Source organism: Opisthocomus hoazin, chromosome 4 (genome assembly GCF_030867145.1).
Source record: "Opisthocomus hoazin isolate bOpiHoa1 chromosome 4, bOpiHoa1.hap1, whole genome shotgun sequence".
Lineage (NCBI taxonomy): Eukaryota > Metazoa > Chordata > Aves > Opisthocomiformes > Opisthocomidae > Opisthocomus > Opisthocomus hoazin.
In genome coordinates, this window is record NC_134417.1 from 11,883,535 (window position 1) to 11,911,043 (window position 27,509).

Here is a 27,509-nt window from a genome sequence, read left to right on the forward strand (position 1 = left end):
CAGAAGTACACAGGGTCTGGGTAACACAGTCTTGAGTCACACACCCAACACTTTCATAGATCGACCCAAGAACGAGAAGACAGGGCTGAAGCAGGGACAGCAGATGAACTTCCTCCTTCCAAGTCCAGCAGAAGGCTGAGACCTTTCCATTTCTATATGGCCTACATCTTTTCTCACCTCTAGGATGGATTACTGTAGTGGCACTTAACAGGTCTGCCTCCTGTAGACCAGTTAGTTCATGAAGAATGCTGATGCCTGCCTCTGAGAGATACTAATGCTTCCTGACTCTCTACCAGCAATAATAGTTTTTTTTTCATTAAAAAACTTGCAAAAAACATTGCTCTCCAAGATCTTCACACACAGCTTACCCCACAAGAGACTGACCAGCATGGGAAGAAAGGAATATTGCTGCCCGCAGCACACGTTGCCCAGTACTGCCACTCATTACTCAATGAGAACTGAGGACCATGATTCTGCAGATGAATCCTCATTTGACTTGCACTACTGAGAGATGCTGGCTAAAGCATAGATCAAAGGTTTCAATCTTTTTTCTCTTATGTTATGGTAAGATCAGACAACAACTGATTGTATCCCATCAGTTAGATGATAAAACAGCTGACTGTACCACTTCTAAAACACAATCATTTAACAGTTCATTAAAACTACAGCATGGTGTAATTCAGGGCACTACATTAAGGTTATATTCAATAGATTATACTGTAATTTGGAAGTTACTTACATCTGACAATCTTGTGAGATATTTCTCAAAGCGTTTTAAATTCAGATGCCCATTTTCATTTATGTAACCTATTGGGAACATAAAGCATCTATTTTAAATCACCAATTTAACAATTTATTGATTTCAATTTAAATGCCCCATAGATAACAGGGTGCAGTCTTGCTGGCTGTCTAAAGAAAGTCTAGTAAATGCGAAACATTCTAATGTGGCTAACAAGGTCAGTAAATATCAAGGCAGGAATGTTAACATTTCTACTTTCCACAACTAAACCTAGTGTTCTTACCTCCCAGTTCTGGCAAGATAGCCATATATGTTCTATAAAGTAGCGGCAGTGCATCATGATTAATGTGCAAATGAGGTAGATGAGGAATAAAATCATTTCCTACAAGGAAACCCATTAAGATCCAATCATCTATTATCTTTTCAACGTCATATTCAAAGGAAATCTTGTCCTGAGAGTGGGGGACGGAAAAAGGAAAAAACACAGGAGCATTATTTTTATTATAATGTTTGCATAAAAAGACCCTCACACACTTCTTCAATCACAGCTTTTAGAACTTACTTTAACTGGTGAAAATTCATAATCAATAAATTCTCTCATCAGTGATAGGTGCAGTAAATGAAACGTGGTTTCCTCTGGTGCACATGCTCTGTAAATTATTCAAAACATTAAGTTAATTATTTATAAACATACTTTCAACATGAATATTTAATAAGTCCAAGGTTACTTAAAACCAAGTCATCTTACCAGGATTATATCCTTGCAGAAGAAATAGTGTATAAACATTTCTTTGAATCTATTTTAGGATTCATCTCGTTTGAGTCTATGAAGTTTTGCAGTAGAATCTTATAAACAGCAGATGTGACTGCACAGTATGGAAAACAGCTAGCTGAGAGAAAGCAGGGCAGCGCTGCGAGTTCCAAGCTGCAGGAACTATGTCCTAAGTAATTAACCCATTGTCCAAAAGAAGGACAGCCTAATCTAACTCTGCACCAAACCCAATACGTTTTAAGGTATTTTAAAACTAGTCTGAGTACATAGAGTACAGAGTTTCATGACTAAACTGTCCGCAGTTGTCTGAAATGCTTCTTGCAAGAAAAGAATATGCTCAACTTGAAAATGTGTTCCACGTGCATTATCTAGTGGCTTCAACACATAGTACTACAGCACCAAAAAAATGGCAAACCTACTTTTTGTTTGTGCTGTAAATTAGTCAACGTGTATTCTGCCTTCCTTTCCTCTCTTCACTAAAATTACTTAATATACAAGCCAACGTTAGGCCAAAATCAGTTAATACCTAAACCAAAAGATTAATGAGCTAAAGACTGATGTATTTTAAGTTTTTAAAGGACTATTTCACCTCCTAGATACTGTAACCAGTCGGGACCACCTCCAATGACAAGCCAGCATAAACACCTATGTATTCACACACACAGAGTATATTTTGGCCAAAATACTCTGAGGAAGATGTGTGAGATACACAAGCTTATATGAAGACTACTAATATGAACTCTGAGCTATACTTGGCTGCACAGAACTTCAGACGCAATTCTGTCATTTTTTAAATGTAATTTTCACATTGGTGTTAAAAGATGCTCTAAGACTTGAGACATTTTGCCCCTTATTCTTCATTGCACTGGACTAGAAAATCATGATAAAACAAGTAATTCCTCCCAATCAAGAAACTGCTGACAGATATTAATTTGTGTGTATTTTTAGTATTTTCAAACTTCCAATTATAAGTACTCATAAAAGTGACAGTACTAACAGAAGGCAATTCCTTTAACTTCCAGAAGTAAATTCCTGTCATGAGCAATATTATCCAGAAATTACAACAGTAGCTAAATATGCAATAATGCTGGGGGGAGGGGGAAGACACCTTGCCTTTTTATTTCATACTTTATTTAAGTAATCCCTCAAAAGATGGTCACACTTTTATATTATTTAATTTTAAAAGAAGGGAAAAATGAAATTTTTTCTTTGATTATACTTAAGGTCTTTTAAAAACTTTACAATGTTGCATGCCAACACTATCAACAGAATGAGTATTAGTGAAAAGGTGACTGCAGAAGATTGTGAAAAGAATACTTTTTTCTGATGTTTATCATATTGTCCTTAGCAATAAAAACTTTTATCAGCAAAAATGATGAATTTATCTAAACATTTATATGACTTCTCAGTGGATTATCCAAAAATCTTTTTTTGCATCAAAAAAGTTTATTTCTCTCTGTCTCTCCCATCTTCTCCCTTTATCCATCAAATACATGCGTAAAGTTTTTCAAAGAAGGAACCTAGCCACAGTAACAGTTATAAAATTAATTTTTCTGTTACTTCAGAATAGGTCCATGTACACACACAGTTCTGGAACAAATCACCTTGTTCTGACTGACTATAGCCCACAAGTGAGTTCAAACGGGCAAATCCAGAATAACCCAGTCAGCCATATCAAGAGAGTTTATTTCAGTAACTACTCTAGTAATTTACTTACATGCACAAAACCTCAGAGATATAAATACATTTTAAGCAGTCAGTATCTGCATAAGACAATTATGGAAACAACGTCAGCACAACCTGGGCTACTCCATTCATAATATAAAGAAAGAAACACGACACACCAAAGCTCTAGGGATTTCTTTATCAGCTGTCCTGACAGCACGCATTTTCTCATGTAAATTAATTCAAATGTACAATTGAACAAGTTGATTTCTCTAGTTTAATGCATTTTCTAAAAAAAAAAAAATACACAAAGATTTATTAATTTAGTATGCAATCAATAAAAAAAACCTGGTTTAGTCACCCAGCATCTTATTGCATCATATATAAAATAAGAGTAAAGTTAAATCAGTTCACCTTTGAGATTTTTTACCACCAAATCTGACTTCTTCTCTTAAGAGCGCAAAGTGTGCCTCATGACTTGTTAATCCCAGCATAATCTATTATAAAGAGATATTAGAAAGGTCTTCATTATTTTTTCAAGAACTGATACTCAAGATTCAAGTAGTACAAAGAAATTTTGCTGTTCTGTTTATTACAAACTCAGAAGCTTACAGGAATACAAAATTACATGCTTGCTTAATAACATTTTAGAATCCTATGCGCTTAGGAAGATATCAAAGACATATGCGCTTAATAAACTTCTGTTGTTTGCAGTATTTTAATTGCACATACCAAATCAGCATCTAAGCCATAGAGACAGTGCCTTGTGTTTGGATCATGATAGGGCTTTGCTTTTTCTGATCTGATGAACTCCATAATTTTATGCTCACCCTCCCCCGGAGTCTGCACACAAAAAAAAACCACACCAAAATGCATCAGTAAGTATTTTTCTATAAAATAGTCATTTACTTAAAATAAAATATTAACAAAATACAATGACCTCATGGCCTGATAAGTAGACTGTTACTCCTTGCCAGGATTTGTCTGTGGAAATCTTCATATTTACAAAATATTTAAGATGCTCATGCAATCTGGCCATGAATTCAGTCCCTGAAAACAGAAACCTAGGTTAAACACAAAGCTTTCACTAGTCATTCAAACTTGCATTTACACATCAAAAGTATTAATGAAAGAACAACAAATAAAAAAAATCTGCAAGAGATGAAGGGGAGAGCTATTTTTTTCCTCCCAAGAGGTTTCATTTTTTCCACGGCAATCTAAAAACTTTTCAGAATGAGACAGTATTCCAACCCTACTAAAAGTTATTAAAACTTGTGTTCTCAACTTACTTGAGCCATTATCGATTTTGCCCTCTAATTAAAAAAAAATTGCCTTATGATAAGAAAATAGTGCCAAAATATAGATGCAAAAACACAAATCTAAACATCTACATTTAAATAATTAACAAATTATCTTACCTGGTGTAATACAGTTGGAGTCAAATCTGGCTTCTGTAGGGAGAGTTTCTCCTTTTTCTAAAGCCTTTTTTATTTTGTCCTCTGCCTCTTTTGACGATCTACACGAAAACAGGTTTGGAGAGAGGCAGCAGAGAAAGAATCATCTTATTCAAATGTTAATACCCTAAGCACAGCTTTACTAAAAAAATACATATAGCTCATTTTTAAAAGAGTGTTTAAAAAAAAGAAGAGAAATGTAACTCCTGAACAGAGTTTGAACTTGTTTCTGATACAACTGGAAGGCTTAAAAATAGCTTTTTTTCCCCTTGTAACAATGATAATATGTCATTACGCAGATACAGTTAATATTTAGATTACTAAGATGATCATTCAGTGGCTGATCACAATGGAAGCAAATTAATGTTGAAACAGCAGAAATACTCAGGATCTAAACATCTGAAATCTCAGAACACTAATGGTAACAAAATTAACAAAAGTAGCAAGTTTGGAATTCCACAGGGGTAGGAGGGGTGAACTAAAAATTTATCATCACTAGTAATGGAGAAACAAACAAACAAACATCATGCTAGCCTTTCTTGGCCAAGGATTTCAGAAACACTTTTGAACCAGAAAAACATAAGCTACCAATGTCTTTGACTTTTGTCCTTCTCTCAGTTCCGCTCAAATCTTCTATTAGAACTCTTTCTTAATCTTTTCTTCCTCTCAACGTCCTTTTTTTCTTAAAAACTAAACCAGACCAAAAAACAAAGCCACAAAAAGCCCCAGGAGCTTGAAAAAATTCTCTCTTGTCCCCTTCCCCCAGTTTGTTTCTGTCACATTTCAGTCACAACCCCTGCACTGCCTGACTACTGGCTTTCTTTCCTTATAGCAGTCTTTAAAAAAGCTTCTGCATCTCCCAAAACATTAATATAATTCCTAACACCGTGAAATTTACTTGCAGCTTAGTAGTTGAGCTAGCTGCTAACTGGTATTAACAGGAAACCAGAGTTTCATTAGAAACTTCATTTCTCCTATGACAGTCAAAGAACATTCCATTATAGTCACCAGAAAGGCATACCTAGAATTAGCATTCACAACTACCAAAGACTCTCAGAGGTTATGAAGTCACTGGAGGCATCTGTAAGAACTCCACTGCAGATATAATTCCAGAAAATTTCATAGGAAAAAAGCTCCCACCACTGCCAAGTCCCACATACACAGAGAAAAATCAAAGTAACAAGCAAGCTTTCCTTTTTGGAGTCGTGACTTTAAGTATTAACATTTTACAGGCACTTACCCTCATTTAACGAAAAATTAAAGCTACTGTCAAAGGCACAACCACTCATAATATGTTTTACTTTTCATGGCATGCATTTAAGTAGATGGTTCTTTTAAAGTGTTTACTATCCTAAAGACAGAGCAAGAAGAAATATTCTCACCTAAAACGTCTCCCACGCTGCTGATTCATTTTTGCTCTTGGAGCTACTCCATCAACTGCCATGAAGAAAACCTTCCTTGGTTTAATAATGCGAAACAGTACTTCCAAATAATGAAAGATATCAGCAAAAATCTTATCTTCTGAGATTCTGAAGTGAACATCATCATCATTTGGATGCGAACACTGATGTATAATGCCATTCATGTCCAGGTATAAGTTGTCAAATTCTGGAATCTACAAAAGCCACAGTTAGCACCCATTTGGTGACAGCTGAAGCGATGCAATCACTGCCCAAGGTGTGGTTGAGACTAATGAAGTCTGGAAATCAGCTCAGGTGGGAAGATCTCCCTGGAGCCTACCGCATACAATGAGCTAAGAATATCTTGACTGGTTATAGGTTTAGGTTTGTCTGCGCTTGCAATCAGTTATTATGATTTTCCCAGCGAAGACAGTCAGCTGAAGAGATTCCTGTCCTACGCTGACTGTTTCTGGTACCTCAGGACTTCCATCCCCTATGCTCAGCCAATCTTCCACATTGTATAAGGGAAAAACAAATAAAAATCACACTTTTCAGAAAGAGACAATTTCTTTTATTTTTAATAGCCCTACACATTTCGCTGATTCAATCTCGCATAGTGGCACAATAAACAATAAAAACTACAAAACTGAGTATGCAGTTTCCACCAGTATTTCAAAAGCAAAGCCAGCTTACGAAGCTTTAGGGCTCTCCCTCATCAACCTGCTCCCACCACGACCACTGCTTGCTGCCTGTTTAGCTATGCTAACAGCCACCTGTGAGTCTAGAGAGTGGCAATTACCACCAAAAGCAGCAGTTATCAATTATAACACCAATTTCTTTACCACGCTTTCCAAACATGGTTTTTTTTCTGTCTAGTTCTCTGTTCTAACAGCCTTATCTGTAGCAGTCCAATTTTATTTAAAAAGAGAAAACCCTCCCCCTAACATACACAAGTAATATATACAGCACAAAATCTGTTAAGCATATGAAGCAAATGGGCCGTTCTCTATCTTTTTGTTGCCAAAAAACACAAAACATGCACAAGAGCAATTTGCAGTAAACAAATCTATTCTTTAATCCATCAACATGACTGTTCATAATTTTGAAAAGCATGTTGTTGGACTTGTATTTATCATCCAGATCTAAGAGATACATAACTCTGAAAGAGGAATGATGAAGAGAAGAAACAACAGGCAGGATCGGTAAGTATCTCTGGTCACTTGTAATGCTTAGTCTTCTGTTGTGCATAATGATCTTCAGTACAGTTAAATTCAGTAACCAAACTGCCATCAACGTGCTCAAACATTACACCATCCATGCAAGGCAGCACTTTCAGGTAAGAAGAGAGAGGGGCATTTAAACAGGCAGCATTCTAAAGAGATGAAAACTAATGCTTTTATACAGAAGCGACACATACATGGAAAACATGATCTTTGAAGAAGCACAGCTATAGTCTGATGTAAAAATAATCATATGAACTGCCTTTTATTCCAGGTAGTTTCTTCCGTAATAGCAAACAAAAATCTCAATCTGGATGCTAGCATGTGTCAGTCTGTATATTCAAGTGGCCTGACAGAGAAAAAGAAGAATGGGGATACACACTATTGTTGAAGCTTAGTATCACAGATAATAATCCAGATGTTTTCTTTCCTCTTGATGTAAGAAAGTTATTAAAAGTATTCCACATAAGTTAACAACACCATCTAGTCTTCACAAGGACTAACTAGAGAATGACGCTAGCGCTGGGATACTTCAGGCTGAGCTGTGCTTTCTGTTTCTCTGCAGAGCTCTAATGGCTTCCTTCAGAGAGCATGGCGGGCACTACCCCGTGCTGCTGTCCCCGGGTCAGAGCTGACACACGCCGACTCCCTCAGCTGTCACCGGAGTCACCGGTCACAGCTCTTCAGCAGAACTTTAAAGCTGCCACCGATGTCAGCCAGCAGCCCAGGCTTCCACCCAGACGCTGAGAAGCCAGCAGGCCCCGCTCCACGGACGGTGTAAGGCGCTGCAGCGAAACCCAACAACCCACAAGCAACGACCCGAGCTTTGAAACCTGACTTGAAACTGGACGGCAGGGTGGAACACCCGGGTTTGGAATCTCTCGAGCAGGGCACCTTAGACGCGCTGACACAACAACCACTCCACCTTCGCAAAGGCCGCCTGCTCAGGGGCATCGCCGCTCGCAGGGGCCCGCAGCCGCCCCCAGCTCACCCCAGCCCACCCAGCCGCACCCGCGGCCTCGGCTGCAAACGACAACGAGAAGCTCAGCCGGTACCAAGCGCGACTTCTCCGAAAACAAGGCTTTTTGCCTGCCCGCTAACAGCATTACCGGCGGCGTTCCCTTCCCCAGGCCGTCACACACCGCTCGGCTGTGCCCCGGACACAAACCGCCCGGCGCCCGCGACAACGAGCAAAGGCGGCAGAGCTGCGGAACCTGTCCCCCCTCACGACAGCGCCGTCCCCCGCCAGCGGCAGCCACCTCCCCGAGCCCGGCAACGAGGGAGCTCCGAGCTCCCGCCCGGTGCCGGCCCGCTCCCTCGCCCCGCCGAGGGGCTGCTCAGGACCCCCCCGCTCCGCCCCGGCGCGCAGCGCAGACGGCCCCGCAGGAGGCAGCGGCGCTCCGCCCGCGACTCACCTGGTGCTCCTTCAGCACCTGGCTGAGGCAGGGGTACCGCTCCGAGATCCACCGGTAGAACTTGGGGACCCCCATGGCCGCCGCCCCGCCGCACCCAAACAACCGCGGGCCGCGCTCCGCCCTCCTTCCGGCGCGCCGCGCTGACAGCCGGGCCGGGCCGCCTGCGCCACAGAGCGCCGCGCAGAGCGCCCCGCCGACCACAGAGAGCGGCGGGCAGAGCGGCGCCACGGGGGCGGGGCGGGGCCTCCTGCCCGCCCGGACGGAGCAGCAGAGCGACGCTGGGCGGTCGCAGAGCCGTTGCTGTACGTTGACTCTCCGAGGCATCCGGAGGGCAGCGGAACTCACACTCGAGTCTTGGGATCACAAACTCACGGCCTCGTCGGTCTCTCGGAGCGGCTGAATCGAAAATGCCGTGCGAAACTGCTAACGGGATCCTGCCGTAGGGGAAAGGGGTAACGTATCCCTGCCTCCCCCTCCTGTCCCCGCCGCATGGAAGCCTGGCGACAGCAGGTGTTGTACGTCACTGGTCTGCTCCTGTCATGTCAAAGCACGGTGTCTGAGGTGGAGGCTGCGAGCCACTGGCTACAGCCGAGGGAAGAGAGCACCCGTCCCGCACCCTCGGGAGCCTGCGGGCCTGCTGATGTCACAGCCGCCAGCCCCTGCCTACCGCGCTGCGGGTACCGCCGCGCTGCCAGGGGTCTCCCGCAGCTCTGTGTCCCTGCCGTCAGCAGGGTTTCTGAGCACAGCAGGCAGGGGCTTAGGAAACGGGTAAAATATGGTAACACTTTGCCGGTTTCTGCATGGCAAGACTGAAGATCCCAAACGCTTGTCTAGACATAGCCAGGCCATAGGAAAGAAAGTCAAAAGGAAACCAAAATTCACGGGTCTACTGCTGAACAGAAATACTCTCTATTTTACAAAGCCTTTCTGAACCATGAGTAGAAAAAGTTGAAAGAGCCACTTTACATCGTATCAGTATAAAACTTTAATGTCAGATTTTCTAATCTACAAGTAAACTGAATAACAAAGATCTTTGCAAAAATATACAGTAGCTTATAAAGTCAGAATGCATTCCTTCAATATTGCAAGATTTTTCATAGAGCAGATATATACATAAGAAACTTGCGGAGACTTGCACAGTCCAAGTGTTAAGCAGTTCCTATGTACTGCCTTCTGTATGTATACACAACATAAGCTGTACCAGCCGGCACATCTGCAAGTGTACTCATAACACATTCGCAAGTGTGTTGTGTATTTTACATAGATTTCGGACTGTTGCGCTGCTTACAGTCAGAAATCAACAGAAGTAACCAGTTCTCACTGATGAATACCTTCTCAAGAACATTACAGCTACATCACTTGGGAATGGTGTCATTCCAAAGTGAACAGATTTCACATATATGGAGCCCAGCCCATATACATCTGGCAGAGCAGGTTGTCATCACTTGCTTCTTGAATAAGGTAGTGAACATGCCCTTCAATAGATAAGGGTAATCCTTTTATTCTGTTTCTAGTCTTAATGACACCTTGCAGACGTTGTTCTATGTCAAGGACATGAGTTTTGGCCTGGAAACAAAGAAAAAGGAAAAAAAAATAATATTGCTACTAGCTATACACTTCCACTTCATAAAATAAATAAATATTTATTAAGATGTGTTTGAAATCTGTATGCTAATTTAATACAAAACCCAGATGTCTATACCAGTTACTTGGAAAACAAAGGATACTCACTTTCAAAAATCAGTCTTTAAAATAGATAATTATTGGTCAAGTTATAACTTTCGCCTTATATTTTTACAAATTAAATTTACCAGAGAGGACTAAGCAAGCTATGCAAATATATTTGAAAATGTTAGAATGCTTTATTTCATACAATTACTTTTAAATAAATGCAAATTTTTCCCAGCCTTTTTCTTGGAATTCGGGATAAAATTAAAGAAGTTACCTAGTCTGGAAAATTTAGGCCAAAATTACAAGCAACTGAAAATGAAGGAGTCTAATAACAGGCCATGCTGAGCAACTCAAAACCAGCTGTTCCAAGGCCCACTGGAGTAGTTAGTTCATACGGCACCTATCCAGAAAAAACAGTTAACCACATACAGCTATGTGGGTGGTCTGGTAACTAAAAGCAAGGCCATGTAGACACAGCCTGGTTAGTAATCATGGAAAGACCAGGAGATTTTCTGTGCTCAAATAGCTCAGCTAAGTTCTTTGTTGCAATACAGCTTCAGTGCTGTAGTTTGTCCTTGTCTTAGTCGCAGTGTTTGTCAGTGCTCCCTAAGTTTTATCTGCTGTTACACATATTTATGTTCACTAAATATTCCTTTTAAAGCAAAAAAGAGACCAATCAGAATTTTTGCAAGGGGATGAAAAATAAGTATCACAGATTGTGCAAACTATATTTTGGATGAACAACATAGTATTTATCAATGGCTACAAAAGAAACCACACATATGAAATCCTAATTTTTAACTAAGTATTCCTTGACATGTAACAAGGAACGTTTTTATTCAAGAATAAATATACAGTTATGAAAAGCACAAAAAATATGCACGGAAGGGACTCCAGATGCTACCATCACTGTAAACCTGGAGGACTCTGCAGCAGCCAGAGTGAGGGGAAGCGGGAGCCTCGCCTATCCTATTGCTTCTGCTGACATTGTCCATGGTTCAGTAACACTAGTAACAGAGTCACAGGCTCTATTTTGTTTGGTTCTTTAGTAGGTAAATTACATTTTCTACCAATAAAAATAGTTTCTTCATGGATAAAAATTATGAACACAGAGATAATTAAGAAGAAACAACCAGAGGAATTTTTAAATGAAAAAAAAAAAAAAAAAACCCGAGACAATATATAGCCTGCAACCATTATGGACACCTGACACTTGAATACCTTATGCTATGCTTGTTTTCAACTAACCTTTTCATTGACAACTTCTCCAGTTTCGTTCACCTGTGCTTTTGTATTCCCTTTAACAGGTTTACTCCATTCCACAAGAGGATCATGGAGAAAAGTCTTTAAGACGCTAAATGAATTAAAAATAAAAAAAGGATAAGATACATATAATACAATCAATTTTCAAAACAAGAACACTGTCAGGAGTCTAAAGTTAGCGCTGAATATTTATATTGTTTTATATTTAACTGCATGTCGTAGTAAGAGTGAGCTGCATGACATGCATATGCTAGAACTGGCATATTCACCAGCAATTACTGTTTCAGATGGGTAGACTACAGCCAGGTTTTTCCGAGTTTGTAGCAAAACCAGTTGCCATACCTCATCAGAGGCTCCCTTTGATCACGCATAAGCCTCATTGTGACTTCACAGGCTCTTCGGAAGAGACCTTCTGTTCCCATTGGACCCATTCCATTAACCATGTTGTGAGTGAGACGAAAAGGAACGATTTCTGGAACTTCGAAAGTTTCTCCCTTTACATTGATAAAAAAAAAAAAAAGAGTATGCCCTAAGCATTTTAAGCATTATTAAACAGTAACATTTGCATTGTTTTTAGTCACACCCCCCCCCATCTTTGTCAGTGGCAGTTTCGTAGCTGGCAGGAGATATTTGCTCAGATCACAGTCCTTCTTAGCTGTTAAATGGAAATTACAGTGAATAAAGGATACCAACGTCTAAATAACCTCCTTCTCCCTGTTTTAATACGCTAATACAGAGTATAAAAATGTTGTTCTAAATATATATTGCTGCTCTGTAGTCTCATACAAAATGCTAACTTCTATAACATGCAAGTTAGCTTATAAACACTTTTTTTTAAATTAAGGATTAGGTAGGACAATTTAGGCTTAGTAAAAAGAAAGCAGGAGAAATAACCTAACAATATCTCTACCTGACTTATCTGAATTAAAAAAGGCACATATTCCACACCAAAAGCATCTTTCAACAGAAACACCAAAACTCTGAATCCCACTCTGGCCACATTTTTTTCTGTTTATTTTTACAGAAGCATTGGAATTTTCATGCTGAAATTGTGTGAGAAAAACAAATCATAGAATCATAGGTTGGAAAAGACATCTAAGATCACCAAGTCCAACTGTCAACCCAACACCACCATGCCTACTAAACCATATTCTGAAGTGCCACATCTACATGTTTTTTGAACACCTCCAGGGATGGTGACTCCACCACTGCCCTGGGCAGCCTGTTCCAATGCCTGACCACTCTTTCAGTAAAGAAATTTTTCCTAATATCTAATCTAAACCTCCCCTGATGCAACTTGAGGCCATTGCCTCTTGTCCTATCTAATCTAAACCTCCCCTGATGCAACTTGAGGCCATTGCCTCTTGTCCTATCACTAGTTGGATCACCTGAGAGAAGAGACCAACACCTGCCTCACTACACCCTCCTTTCAGGTAGTTGTAAAGAGCAATATGGTCCCCCCTCAGCCTCCTCTTCTCCAGGCTAAACAGCCCCAGTTCCCTCAGCTGCTCCTTGTAAGACTTGTTCTCTAGACCCCTCACCAGCCTCGTTGCCCTTCTCTGGACACACTCCAGCACCTCAGTGTCCTTCTTGTAGTGAGGGGCCCAAAACTGAACACAGTACTCGAGATGCGGCCTCACCAGTGCCGAGTACAGGGGCACCATCACCTCCCTGCTCCTGCTGCCACACTATTCCTGATACAAGCCAGGAGGCCGTTGGCCTTCTTGGCCACCTGGGCACACTGCTGGCTCATGTTCAGCCAGCTGTCAACCAACACCCCAAGGTCCTTTTCTGCTGGGCAGCTTTCCAGCCACTCCTCCCCAAGCCTGTAGAGTTGCATGGGGTTGTTGTGACCAAAGTGCAGGACCCGGCATTTGGCCTTGTTGAACCTCATACAGTTGGCCTCGGCCCATCGATTCAGTCTGTCCAGATCCCTCTGCAGAGCTTTCCTGCCCTCGAGCAGATCGACACTCCCACCCAAATAAGCTCTTCACAGCAGCAGAATTCTGAATGTAGTAATTATAGCTTTGTTTGGAGGGTGGTAGTGGAGTGAGGAGAGTCACAAAATACAAACACTCTAAGATGTGGGCTGTTTCAGTGTATCCACATCAGCTCATCTGATACTGGCTAAATCAAAAAGCTGGCTTTCGTTAATGCAGTATACAGCACAATCACATACTCTCTACATATCCCAGACTGTTTGCTGGGTATAAATAAGAAACAAAGAGGGACAACACAACAGATATGTTAAAGTAAAAAGAAGTGGAAAAAACTCAAGACAGTAGAAATTTATATCTTACATGCTTGTAAAATAAAAAGCAAGTTCAGCAAGCGGCATTTCTCACCTTGTTGAAAAGGCAGTTGAAATCCACATGCACACATTCACCAGTCAAAGAATCAAACAGGATGTTTTCGCCATGACGGTCTCCTAGACCAAGTATGTAACCTACCATTGACATAACTGCAACAGAACGACAATAGGCTGACCTACTATTGTACCTGCGGAAATAAGAATCAGGTATGTCTAAGTCACTTCCTTGGGTTATCCGTGTTTATTCAGTAGTATCTTTAATACTAGTTGTGAAATACACAAAGTCAATACGCTTGAGCTGGCCCAGTCCCAGTCACTCACCATGAAGTAGGATCAGGAAATGTTCTAAGAAACCATTCATGAAAGAGAGGAGGATGACGAGGCAGAAGGACTTCTTTGAACATTTTCAGCTTTTCAGACAAAGGTGCTGACTTTGGAAGCATATGCTGACGCAGTTCTTTTCCAGTCATATAGATACCTGTAACAGACCTCCTCAATTAGGCAAAAGAAATCCCCACATACAAAGCCTTATACGTACTATTACAATATGGTATTTTAGAGAAGATAAACATCTCCATAAAGTTGAAGTAAATGAATAAATGGAAAATAACCCACAGAGCACGTTGTTGGTGGGGTGCTGGACAGTAAATAACAAATCATAATGTTAACTGAAGGAGAAGACCTGGCAAACAAGCCACCAGTTTTACCAGTTATCATGGAGTGGGGTGGGGGGAACACACATACACAAAAAATCCCACCCTCAAAGCCATTCATTATATTCAGCTGACATGTCTGGAGTTCCAAACTCCCAGATGCCTGCATGCATCCAGATAATGTGTGAAATTTCCCCCCAGAATTTTACTGCACTGACCAGAAAGTTGCTTTGTTAACAAGAAACTCAAAAGAAATCTGATCTTTTCCCTGGAAAGTTGTTGTACCCTCAATCCTGATTCAATTATAAGTTCTCACACAAATGTAACAGAAGTGAAAATCAAATCTAAAGAAAAAGTCCACAGTCTTTTCCATTATTCCATGCTGCACGTAAATTCCCACACTGCTGGCACTGCTGCTGAAATCATTTACATCATTGTATAAAAGAGTGTATATTAAGATGATTGTGTTATCCATTTCGTAAGAAACTTGTTTATTGCAAGCACCAATTCTCTTCCACTTAAAAGTCTACCATACATAATATATTGCAGATAGTTAAGAAACACATGGGACTGCATCCTCCTAGAATTTAGTCTGATCCTTGCTGTTTATTTCATTTACTAATAATGATACAAGCCCTTAGAAAAAAAAAATCACTATAGTCCCATATATTTCTTTACCTTTTTCCTTATAAAGTTTTATCAGGATATTTCTTAAACCAGCGGTATTGTTCACCCATTCAATTATGCCACATTCATCATTTAATGGAATAACTGCATAGGTTCGAATATGGAGTTCTCGCCTACGTGACTCTGCATCTTTTCTTAAGCACTATTAACAAAAGAAAAATTAGATTAACAGATAACATAGGATCAAAATGTATGAATAACAATAGCCATTGTATCTATATCTATTTTTCAATCACACGATCTAGAATTTAAAAGTCTAAGCTTCACTGTCTGCAGTAGGTCAAACTCAAGCAAAATGCTTGCCTGTTCTCCAAAGCAAATTAAACAAGATAATTTTGCAAGAAAATAGTCAAACTGCGTAACCTGTACATGGCTTATATCCCTTGAAAGCAGTATTTGAAATATGTGTTTTAGTGTTCCAGAGATGCTATAATTTGCTTTAACCTCATGGAAAACATGGTACCTTAACCTCGAGCGTACTGCCGAGAAGCAAAACGTAACCAAAATAAGAAGTAATACAAGACTTAGTATGAAAAGATGAATTTACCTATTTCTCATTAAAAATATTAGAAAATACTGAGTAAGAAATATGCAGCATGACAGCAGAAAGTTTGCCGTTCTTTAATTACTGAAAATAACCTTTCCGGTATATTTTTGTTGGAACAAGCAATTGGTCTGGCCAAGTGTTATATTTTGTTATTGTTTTCTCAAGTCAACAGCAATTATCAATTGCTATTAATTTCTGCTGAAATAAGATATTTTGCAACAGTTTACTTTCCTCCAATAAGATTTATCTCAAGGTAAGAGGTTTTTTTATTTTACATAGTTCAGCATTTTGTTCTGGTCAGTAATTATAATGCATCTGATTATCTAACTCAAACCTTATTAATAAGGGAGTTGAATTCCATGAGCCGACAGTCTTTTCTTAGATCATCTTTTGGCTTACACATCATAATGTAAGATTTCCCATCTGACCCTTTTAAGGTGATCTTTTTTGGCTTTTGAAGTGAGGCAAGAATTTCCACCTAAGGAACAAATTGAATTCTTTATTAACACCTGTATCAGATCATACAAAACAAAGCACCTAACTGTAACAAAGCACCGTAATCCCCCACGTTAGCATTTCCGTGGTGCTACAGCACATTAACCTCTGGCCAAAACTTTGTCTAAGTACCACGAGGCCGTATCTGTCTCAGGTTGTCATGACAGAAGCCACTCAGTTTCCATGAAAGTAATTATGAAGTTTCCTACTCATGCCTCCATTTCTAGGGAACGAAGATGTATTTGCAGCTACATTTGTTTAACATGGAAGTTTAAAATGATGTGCCAGCTAGAGGCTTACCGTATCATCAAAGCCTGCAATGTAGGCCCAGCATCCAGGAAAAGGGTCGTGGTTAGCATGTGTACCAGGAATTGAAGGAAGAGTTGGTATCATTACAGATTGCAAGGGAATGAGAATTTCACTAAACGTGTATTCTTCTACTAATCTCTTAAGTGTTTTGAAATGAATACTCATGCTTAATGTTGAGCTGTTTCCATCAACCTTAAAAAAAAAAAAAGTGGTTCAAGAGTTAAAAATAAACACTTAAAATATTACTGCTATTGCACATTTACTAATGAATAGAGTAGAATAATAAATGCTTATGCTAATAAGAAAAACAACAAATTACATTTCAAATTAAATGGGAGTGGTCAAAAGTAAATATATCTGGCCTTTATGGCACATGTATTTTTCACTCTGAATGTAAATACAGAGTAATGAAAGAATTTATTTACTTTTACCTTTACAATCAAGTTCACTTGTTCATGAAAACACAGCCAGGCTATTTTTGTAGTAAACCTCTGTGAAAGTTACTGGGCAGAAATCATACATGAAAGCACAAAATAATGTAAAGCCCATGCGCTATAAAATGTACCACCATGTACTGAAACATTTTACAACGTGCTCAATTTAGAGCTCTTTTCTATTTTTTTTCGAATATTTTTATTAAGGAAAAAAAAACCCAACACACTTTTACAAGTTACCATCGTTTCTGTTAAACTGCAGTAATGTAATGAACTAGCTAATGAGAGCTATCAGAAGCAGCTTTTGTATAACATTTATGAATAATCCTATTACATCCATTAATTTGTTTATTTTTGTAAGTACCGGTTTGTTGCATAGTTCTAATAGCTTATCTGTAAGGCGTGTTGCATCTCCAATAAATTTTGCTAAAGCTTCCTTCATGTGAATAGCTTTGTTTAGAATTTCTTTACATCTGTTGACACGCATAGGGTAAGAGGACTGAAAAAAGAGGAAAGTTAAAATTAATTAAACAACAATCAAATCAATTAAAGAATCCTAAAAAAAACCCGCACAACAATTAATACATTCTTTTCCCTACTTATTGCTTGTCATATTTAGTATCTGGAGAAGGATGTTCTCCCACTGAAATTTGTTACCTGAACAAGTACAAAAGTGGTATGGGTACGGGGTGGGGGGTATTACTTTCTGAAACCATCCATGGGAGTCCCACAACATAAAGGCCAATATTCAAGAATATGCCAGTGTATCCTGAATCAGCCTTAAAGAACTAGTATGCACCATGCTTTCCAATTTGCTTTGGAATGATCTTACTACCAGGTAAGTATTAGGACTAGGTGGTATATCTACCTCTTTTTAACTAAGGCACAGAGTTGATTATTTGATTATGAAACTGAAAGTACTATTACAATTACTAAAATCAACAAAATCTGTTGTCCATAACTTCCCAATTCATCAACTGTTATCTGAATTTCCTTTCCTAATGCATCATACAAGTCAGGATGTATGTTAGCATTCTAATCAGGAACATTTAAACCATAACATATGAACTTTAGACTGTAGTAAAATCCTTTGCAGTGGTAGCATTGGTACCCTGTTACACAACACTGCATCACAGCAACTGAAACTCTCAATTCCCTCTTATCACCTTAAATTAAAATAGGTTATATTCATATGTCTCTCTGATGAAGACAGTTTTACAAACTCTAAATAAAGGTGTAGCTATGCTTTTCAAAGTACCTTGGACACAGCAGTCATCATCCACATTGCTTGCTGTGGATAGGTCAAAAACACCTTAGCAACAATCACCATCAGAACAGCGAAGACTTCATCATGAGAATGGCAGATTCGGGAGATTAACTGAGAAAATGCTGTCAGAAACTGGTAAGGTGCCAGGTGATTTGTGTGCTCTGTAATCACCTTATTTATTTTAGCTAAATCATTTTTCATTTGAACACGTTCTGAACGACTAGCTGAAAAACACAAGAGGACAAGATTATGTTTCTTCCCCCCCCCTCCCCCACCAGAAATGTGAAGTCATTTAAATCAAGCCTACAGAAACATATTTTGTTGGTAATTTTCATATACCAAAAAAGCTCAAGGTAAAGAAAAAGCTCCAAATGAAAAGTTCTTCTCAGCATAGCATAAAATGACTTAATACATTTGCTATTTAACTAACAAGAATAACAGGAACTAAACAAGCACAGAGAATAGGAGCATGGAACAGACAGTATTGGAAAAGCTCTCCTTACACTTAAAATAAGGCATCTATTAGTCCTCTAATGGGATGCAATGGCATAGAACAAACCAAAAACACTCCATGTATTTCCCTGGTAAAAGGATTCCAGTGTTCATTAGTGGAGAGGAAATGAAGTCTTTACAAGGGATGAAATTAGCACACCTGCTCCTATCTCCACCCATGAACCAGAGGACCCAGCACAAGTAGCACATCAACAACAGAGAAAGCAGCATCTGATGTGCCTGCAGCCAAATTCAGTTGACCTAAGTGTACAGAACCAGGTCAAGATCAAGGAGTCACAACTGTTTGCCTCACTCCAGACCTGCAGGCAATGTGTGCAATTTTTGTTTGTACAAAAACTTCTCACCCATCTATGGTAGTAGTTTCACCTGCCCTGATGCTGCGTACCAGATTTTCCCCCCCTTATTTAAATTTCAGTAAAATTCCTTCAACAACTGGAACCAAGACAAATTGGAAAAAAGCCCCAAAGCCTAACACTTTACTGTAGGCAAGTGTATAGAAAATGACTACTTGTTGCTCATGAGGCAACTTAGAAGAGGTGACAGGCGACATGCAAGGATTCTCCCTAAATCTGTTTATCCGCTTAAGTTACCCAAGGAACAATGCTATCTCTTCATATATTGAAAAAAAAGTTCTGAAGGGTTTAAATAATATAATTAATACTCTCCTGCATATCAACGTCCTGTAGTTTAGAAGAATAATTGTACTTTCTTGTTTCCATATAGTCTCAGGCAATAAGCCTAAACAAAGAACTATAAATGTACTTCACTGCTCTTTCAATCATATATTCAAAAGTATGACACAGGAAGTAGGTACTGGGAACAATGTTCTACCTTTATCACATTCATATGCTTTTGCTCCGAAGTCCAGCCATAAAGATAGCATTCTTGGCATTGACTGATAGATGAATTGGTTTCCATACTGTAGAGACCTGTGATTACATGTTTAAATCACAGCATGTTAATGATATATATTAGAAGCATTACAAGTTTTACATCCTTAACCGTTTCACATTCCATTTTGAACTTTAGAAATTTATGTTCATCATTTTAATGCATCTGTAACAACTAATAGCGTACTAATATACAAACGTTTTGTTTTTATTAATCAAAACTGCAGTTAGATAATTAACTGTCTTACACATGACAGACAATTGGTTAGTCAGAAGGCAGAAGTAAAATTAATTAGGTATGAGAAAAAGGAAGCATGCAGGATTTTGTTTTACAATATTGCATAAAAATATGAGTCAGTCTGAATTGTTGAAAGACAATATATTCCTACAAGTGTTTTTTCAACATAGTAAGTCATCCTTCTATAGAAGCTAAGCAAAGTTCCCCCAGGGTCTAACCTCCCAAAATGATGAACTATGTATCTAATCAGATCGCCTTGTTTTTCCATCTTGTTGTCTGTTACCATTGGCATTAATTTATCGTAGTATTTAGCAAGATAAAAATGTCCATCTTCCCATTCTGGCAAGAAAACTGTAACATCCTGCAAAAAAAATCAAAGTGGGATAATTACTTTTGAGAGGATGCTAAATTTAAAATAAAAAACCCCAAAACTAATAAAAAAAAGATTCTCAAGAAACAAGAATCTTGTATTAGTTACCTTTGTGCAAAGTATGTGTGAAAGAGTATTAATTGTAACTTTGTGACTCCAAAATTGTAATTTTGCCCCAAGACAAATAACTGTACAAACCAGAAGTCTGTTCTTAAAATATCTTTTGGATTTGGAGACAGCAACATAATTTAAGACAAGGTGATACAAGATTCCTCAACTAGGAAAGATTATAGTTGCATTTGAAGTATTATGATCAAGTTCCTGATCCTGATAAACTCAATACTGGGTTTCTTTTAGTTTTTTGAACAATGAAACAGCAGGATGGTTTTCATGTTTCTGTTTTCCTTCTAAAAGCATGATGTTTAAAAGAAAAACAAAAAATTGTGTGACATAATTATTTTCTAATGTAAGTTAGCAAATGGCACATCCATTCTCTAGTAACACTGGCTTGTTTCCAGTGCCTATATTTAGACAGTAGAGAATTCTAAGCATTAGTATCTTAATATAATCCCCTGAGATTTCATTAGTTTCCACTATTTCAACCTTCATTTGATACATCTGAGACTTTTCTCTAAATAAGTGCTACAGAAGAATTTTAATTAGTAAGACAGCAATAAGTATTAACAGTATCACGTGCTAAAACTTGGAGAGGAGACATAATACTTTTAAGGAAGCATAGAGATCTGCATCTACTACTGGTTTAGCAGACAGTATTAATCAATCCAAAACAGTATTTCACTGGCATAGCAAGATGAAGTGGGGTAATGCTGTGCTGCTGAAGAAAAACATACCAGTTGCCTCTTTTCCTAGTTCTTCAGAGACTGGAAGCATATTTAAAGCACAGTTATAAGTCAATATCACAGAGAGAGAAGGAACACTGAAGAATAGTGCAATATGTCATCAAGTTATCTCACTACCTATTTAGAGTAACCCACATTTTAGTGAGGAATTTGTGCATGTGTAAGAAAAAAAGCCACACTTGTACTTTGTTTTTTACTTTAAAAGAGATGTATTAGATATTCTTAGCTCCCACTGTTGGGAACTGTAAACTTCCCTGCATTGACTGTTATATTAAAGCTTATTCAGACAGTTATATCTTTACAAATAGAACTACTTCCCTCTTACACCTTGATACAGCATTTAATCTCATTGATGTTATCCGTGGTTGACATCATCAGGTGCATAACAGTAACTTAGTTAAGGGATATATTATTATTATTATTATTAAAAACTTCTGTCTTGTTAACACTAGTATATCAAATTACCTTATACTTTTTCATAACTGCATTGCTTTCAAAGTTAGCAGTTTCTTCCATAAATCTGCCCACTAGCAGCATTGCCCGACCATGGATGAGCTGATTTTTGGTATTGCACGGTGCTTTATTTTCAGGGAAACATAAGTCAACCCCCTTCTGGAGAACAATGAGTGCTTGATGAACCTCACCCTAAGGGAAAGAGGAAAACATTTTATGTACTGTAAATAACAGAGATGTAAAACTTCCATCTTACAGCTGTTATTAAGGCACAGCTATGTCCCTGGGTGACGTTCTAGACCATTCTGGCTGGATATTACTGACTTCAAATGCTTCTTATATTCCCTTGTTATCTCAGCATTGCTGTCACTTTAGGTTTACCACAATAATTACTCCCACGTTTGCTGCTGCCTCTATTAGTTAAAAGGATACAAAATAAGGAAAGGTTTATTATTAAGGTAATTAAAATTTTCCTAGGCTGCTTTGACAGAGGCAGGTAAACCACCAGTTTTATATGTAGCTGCCAGAAAAGTCAACAGATACAGACAAGGGCTGACTAGCAGTTGGAGGTAAAAACTTCCTGTGGCTCAACTGCAATTGGAATGTGTTGATAGTCCCAGCTGACCTACTTTGGTTTACATATACTGACTGTACGCCTTTTATTCCTTGAAGAAAACAAAAGATTATGTTCTGGCATGTAAGAAAGTTACATTCCATTTTTATTTTCTTTACCTTGGACCAGAGCCACTTCGCTCTTTCTATATAAAGTTCCGAGAGCGTCGATTCCCCAGCATTCAGAAGAGCATTATATGCAGTTTGGTGATGACCAGCTTTTCTCGCAACTCTAGCACTCTGGAGCCAACACTGACCAACAAGCTCACTGTAATCCTGGCTGCACAGATATTTTTGCAGAAAATGAGAAGTTTGTCATGAATGCTACTTTACAATCTGAAGTAAATATTACAATACTTTGAAACACAAATGAAATTTCTCAATAAGTGAGCATTTGAAATTATTTGTAACACATCTGTTTCACATTTTATTCCATTTAGGCCCGGAAACAAAAACTTTCCCCCTGTTTCTCCCTTATCTTTCCTATAAACACCACCTTCCCCCTCTATTTTGAAAGTATGTAATATTGGAGGGGACTGCTTTTGTCTACAATATAAATTTTCATAGAGTTTTATCTTCTCTCTTCTAACACATATATGCAAAACCAGAATATTGCTGGCTACAACAGAGGATTGAAGATACAACATGAACAGACAAGTAATAGTCATATTCTCACCTTTTACTGAGACTAAGCAAAGCCCTTCTCAGTGCTAAAATGGGTTCTTTTGCTCTGTAGGAGTTTTGGGTCATTTCAATACGAGCACACCAATTCAGGGAATCTCTACCTTGGTCACCGTTTGCTTGCTGAAACATTGGTCCAATACTATGTTCCAACTCACACAGCATATGCAACCTGTGTTAGCAAAATAATTGCAAAAAAATGTGGAAAATCGGTTGCAGTTTGAGATATATGCAAGTTTTACACAGCCTTTGTCATTTTCTTTCTAAAAGCTGGCCATGCAAGTCATTTCAAGTAGTAGGACTTCTTTTAAAAGCAAAAATGCAGCAAAACCAAATACACAAACTCAAGGATTTATAAACTTCGTTTTTTTCTTACTATTCCTTTACCAAGCTGCTGAACACAGAGACAATGAAGGTCACTTAGAGAGGAAGTCAATCTTGAGAAACATTATTTCTATCCATTACATTTGGTAATAATTCTTAATAAAGTCTGATATTTTCAACAAATACCATGTTAGAGAGAATTTACTCTGTTACTCAAACACCTCCTTTACAATAAAGTTATTAAATTTATTTAAAAAATTATTATTAGCTGTCACTGTAAAGCTGCAAAGCCAAGAGCTTGTAAACGCCTAAGTTCTCACTGGCAGAGCCTAAGTGTAGTGAAGTGTATCTGACAGAGAAACAGTGGCTGAAGGCTTCCGAGTAGCCCAGATCAATGGCTAAATCAAACCACTTTGAAACACTTCTTTCTCAACACTCAAACTCCATTTCCTAAACAAAATAACACTGAAAAAATTACCAACACAAAATAGAACTAAGTAATTAAGAAATACATACTTTAACTGGCTAGTTTCATGCAATATCTTGCCGTAAGGATACATTTACAGTGCAGAGGAAGTATTAAGCCTTTTTCATTAAAAGAAGCCTACTCACTTGTTAGTCTACTACAGCCAACTTCAAAATTTATTAAGAAAGAAAATGTAAAACTACTGGAAGGGATGACGTTTCATTTTTTACTGCTTTTTGTTGATAAAAAGAGAGACTGCTTTTAGGCCACCATGCAGATTAAAAGCAGTGCTCTTAAGTTAATGGAGTTACTCACCTGTACGTACTACTTTAAGCATGGAATTAAATTGTTGATTTTTATTACCTGATATTTACCTAAACTTGCTTGCTGATTTTGAAAGACTATACCCGACAGTTTTATTGTGTAGATTTTTCATGGGGGATAAACATAAATTCCCAATTAATCAAAGGTTTCCAGTTGGGTGAGTATTTAAAAAAAAAAAGTGACAGAAAATGCACATCAGTACCATTTATTGTGGAAATAGAAAATTCTTGCTGCTGCATAGTTATTATATGATTTCTGTATTTGAAAACAGTGATATGAGAATCAGAAACCTGATAATGTGTTCGTATCCTCGCTGATAGGATCCTCTTTCAAAGCTTGCTGCTGAAAGGGGTACAATCTGTTCTGCTCGAACAACCTTGAGTGTTTCATAAAAAGCTGCTTCATTTTTCTTCTTGGCTGATAATAATAAATGTCCTAGTCTGACACTCCAAGTAGTGGATTTCACATCTTTGGGGAGAAAAAAAAAACCCTCTCAAATTCTGTTTCTTTAAGCAACGTACTCTGAACATGATCATTTGTCCTTACATGCTACTGGAAAAATAAGTTTTTCCCAGAACTAATTAATTGAATTTTAGAAATACGGTATAATTCCACTGCCTAGACAAACCCAGCAGAAATTGAACCTTCACTTGCTTGCAATTTCTACTGTAAGACTATACAGTGTACCATCAAATACATTTACAAGATTAAAAAATTACAATAGCTATCCCTTGATTCAAGTTGATTAGACTAAAACATACACTTCTTCAGAAATGCAAGGAAGTATTCATATTTTGATATCGTAACTTACCTGAAGACAAATAATTTTCCAATAAATCCCATCGTGACAGTTTCCAGGCTGCTTCAACTCTGTAAGTGTTCAATTCAGAAATCCATTCAGACCTATTAAAAGATGAAGGCAATAAAAGCTTGTGCTGAACTGATTTATTTTCCCCTTCCCCTCTCAGTAAGTTAGATCAATATTATATTAGCAAATATTCCTTATATAAAACTTCACTTATTTGAAAAGAAGCAAGGTAAGCTTACTTCTAATAAAATTCAGTAAAACTAAAGGATATGCATTAATAAAAAATAATAGCTGTTCATGGACCTGTTGAAGCGAGTGGTCCAGGGAAGGGCCACAAAAATGATCCGAGGGCTGGAACACCTCTCCTGTGAGGAAAGGCTGGGAGAGTTGGGGCTGCTCAGCCTGGAGAAGAGAAGGCTGCGGGGACACCTTACAGTAGCCTTCCAGTACTTTAAGGGGGCCTACAAAAAAGCTGGTGAGGGACTTTTTACAAGGGTGTGGAGCGATAGGACAAGGGGGAATGGCTCCAAGCTGAAAGGGGGTAGATTTAGATTAGATATAAGGAAGAAATTCTTCACTGTCAGGGTGGTGAGCCACTGGCACAGGTTGCCCAGGGAAGCTGTGGCTGCCCCCTCCCTGGAAGTGTTCAAGGCCAGGCTGGACAGGGCTTTGAGCAACCTGGTCTGGTGGAAGGTGTCCCTGCTCCTGGCAGGGGGGTTGGAACTAGATGATCTATGAGGTCCCTTCCAACCCAAACCATTCTATGACTCTATGAAATTCGATTTCCAAGGAGTGTATTTAACTTCTATGACACATTTTAAAAATTACCATCTTCCAATTAATTTATCCTATTAGGCTACAGAATAGCTATGGAACAAGTAACATGCAAGACAACAAATGCAAGATTCTATTTTAAAAATTAAAGCATATATCAACATTGTACACAGTGCAGACAAGTACTAACATTTCAGGAAGTCCTGAAATTAATTTATAGACAAAGCACTTAAAGTTTTCTAGTTCCACAATGCTAACTGGATATGCTTGAAAAGCCTCAAATGCTTGATAATGTGCAAAAATGGCTACTGAGCCATAGGTGTAACATAAGAGCTTCATATTACTCAAATAAACATTGTATCAGATGCTTATAGTACCTGTTTGCAAGCACTCCATTGACCTGAGTAATTACAGTAGATAATTGACCAAGGCCTAACATGGACTTCACTACACCATGATAATGAATAATCTAGAAATAGGGGAAAAAAGAAGAAAAACAAATGAAAAAACACACACACAAATATTCATTAAATAATGGCAGTCTGAAGGAGGAAATATGTCCATTTGGATGCTTTTTATAATATAAAAAGGCATAACCAATTGCACCATGAGCTGAAAGAACACTGAAAATTAAAAACAAACAAAAAAACCCCAATCTATGATTACCACGGAACTTAAATTACCACAGGCAATTTTCAAAATGCGCCTTACCGCAAATGTAGTTTGACATTAATTTACTAATACTCATATCAGAGCTGTGAATAAAAATTTGATTTAAAGAAATGAACATCAACAACAAGGAAAAAGTCATAGAAAGAAAATAACCCAAAACTGAAAGCAATTTCACTCTTATAAAAACATTTTCCATACTCTGGGAATGAAGTAGGGCCATCAAAACACTCTATTTCCTATACCTGTAATCAGCTGTGCTAGATAACCTCTGCTTCATAGGGAAGTGTAAGAAACCATAGGGATATTGCCATTAGAAAAGTATTTCAAATATAGAAAGGGTAATATATGTCTTCAGTTTTCTTTTTGCATTTACCACATCCTTGGATATTCACTTTGACACAGGAAAAGCACCATGGTTTTCCAGTACTGCTCAGCTTTACAGTACCTTATATGTTTCAAATAAAGGAAGAGAAATGGGAACGGAAGACAAATAATTATATTTTCTTTAATAATTCTCAAATTGCTCTTACATTATGAAGATTTTCCCTGCAAGTCAACAATCAAAAACAGTAAGTCAGAATTACTTTGAATAAAACCTGTGGTAACTTGCTTTAATAGTTCTCTTGGCATGTACCAGTACCGACTGATACTTAAGCAATCCATTTCCAGGTGTTCCCAAGCAAAGGCTGAACTTTAATCGGTAAACTGTCCTGGCAAAAGCCTGAGCGTTAAGCATCCAACTACTAACCCAAGCCTGCAAATTACAGTATAAACCCAGTAAGAGATTTGTTTCAGTTCATAAGACACTTCCAAGGGCAATAATTATCCAGCAACTGCCATGGTAAACTCTTCTGTTCCCATTTTACTTAAATATTCCGAATAAGTGTTTTTGGCTTAGTCTTGTGTTAGTTAAGAATATTTTAAAAATAATCATTATATATATTAAAAAAAAAATTTAAAAAAATTGTCTCATATTTACCTGATCAGGTTCCAGCTGGATAGCCCTATCGTAACATGCTGTCGCATCTCTTAACAAGCCAATACTTTCATGTTCAAGGATTTGTTCTTTGAGGGACGGTTCTGCTTTCCGAATTGCACTCACCCCAGCTACTCCATCTGGCTCATGCATAGCAGCGTACAATTTCTTTATTCAAACAGAGTTGGAAAACAACATTAAAAACAACTCTAAAACAAAACAATCTGTAGAAAGGGCAAAATAAAT

At 38.3% G+C, this 27,509-nt stretch overlaps 2 protein-coding genes across 19 annotated transcripts in view; both read right to left on the reverse strand.

The window, feature by feature from the left end:
• The window catches only part of XRN1 (5'-3' exoribonuclease 1), a 50,233-nt gene extending 41,417 nt beyond the window's left edge, over positions 1 to 8,816 (reverse strand). For 13 of the 14 annotated variants that reach the window (XR_012763633.1, XR_012763635.1, XR_012763634.1 and 10 more), the window contains exons 1-9: positions 8,666 to 8,816; positions 6,013 to 6,245; positions 4,595 to 4,692; positions 4,117 to 4,226; positions 3,909 to 4,019; positions 3,591 to 3,673; positions 1,302 to 1,389; positions 1,023 to 1,191; positions 740 to 807 (exon numbers count right to left, since the gene is read on the reverse strand). Coding sequence is in view for 10 of the 14 variants with exons in the window: in XM_075417993.1 (XP_075274108.1) it covers positions 740 to 807; positions 1,023 to 1,191; positions 1,302 to 1,389; positions 3,591 to 3,673; positions 3,909 to 4,019; positions 4,117 to 4,226; positions 4,595 to 4,692; positions 6,013 to 6,245; positions 8,666 to 8,740 (1,035 nt within the window). In the remaining 4 variants the exon portion in view is untranslated. Of the gene's footprint in view, positions 1 to 739; positions 808 to 1,022; positions 1,192 to 1,301; positions 1,390 to 3,590; positions 3,674 to 3,908; positions 4,020 to 4,116; positions 4,227 to 4,594; positions 4,693 to 6,012; positions 6,246 to 8,665 lie in introns of those variants that run through there. The other variant, XM_075417997.1, reaches the window with a different exon arrangement.
• An 845-nt stretch (positions 8,817 to 9,661) lies between these two features.
• Positions 9,662 to 27,509, reverse strand: part of ATR (ATR checkpoint kinase) — a 43,337-nt gene continuing 25,489 nt past the window's right edge. For 3 of the 5 annotated variants that reach the window (XM_075418003.1, XM_075418002.1, XM_075418004.1), the window contains 19 exons: positions 27,267 to 27,431; positions 25,993 to 26,084; positions 24,845 to 24,936; positions 24,324 to 24,501; positions 22,915 to 23,091; positions 22,359 to 22,518; positions 21,639 to 21,818; positions 20,162 to 20,304; positions 19,647 to 19,744; positions 18,294 to 18,526; positions 17,400 to 17,534; positions 16,593 to 16,793; positions 16,132 to 16,275; positions 15,242 to 15,392; positions 14,232 to 14,388; positions 13,945 to 14,098; positions 11,942 to 12,093; positions 11,585 to 11,690; positions 9,662 to 10,231 (listed from right to left, as the gene is read on the reverse strand). In XM_075418003.1, coding sequence (XP_075274118.1) covers positions 10,058 to 10,231; positions 11,585 to 11,690; positions 11,942 to 12,093; positions 13,945 to 14,098; positions 14,232 to 14,388; positions 15,242 to 15,392; positions 16,132 to 16,275; positions 16,593 to 16,793; positions 17,400 to 17,534; positions 18,294 to 18,526; positions 19,647 to 19,744; positions 20,162 to 20,304; positions 21,639 to 21,818; positions 22,359 to 22,518; positions 22,915 to 23,091; positions 24,324 to 24,501; positions 24,845 to 24,936; positions 25,993 to 26,084; positions 27,267 to 27,431 — 2,892 coding nt within the window. In that variant the 3' untranslated portion in view covers positions 9,662 to 10,057. Of the gene's footprint in view, positions 10,232 to 10,610; positions 10,737 to 11,584; positions 11,691 to 11,941; positions 12,094 to 13,944; positions 14,099 to 14,231; positions 14,389 to 15,241; positions 15,393 to 16,131; positions 16,276 to 16,592; positions 16,794 to 17,399; positions 17,535 to 18,293; positions 19,554 to 19,646; positions 19,745 to 20,161; positions 20,305 to 21,638; positions 21,819 to 22,358; positions 22,519 to 22,914; positions 23,092 to 24,323; positions 24,502 to 24,844; positions 24,937 to 25,992; positions 26,085 to 27,266; positions 27,432 to 27,509 lie in introns of those variants that run through there. The other 2 variants (XR_012763637.1, XM_075418005.1) reach the window with 2 other exon arrangements.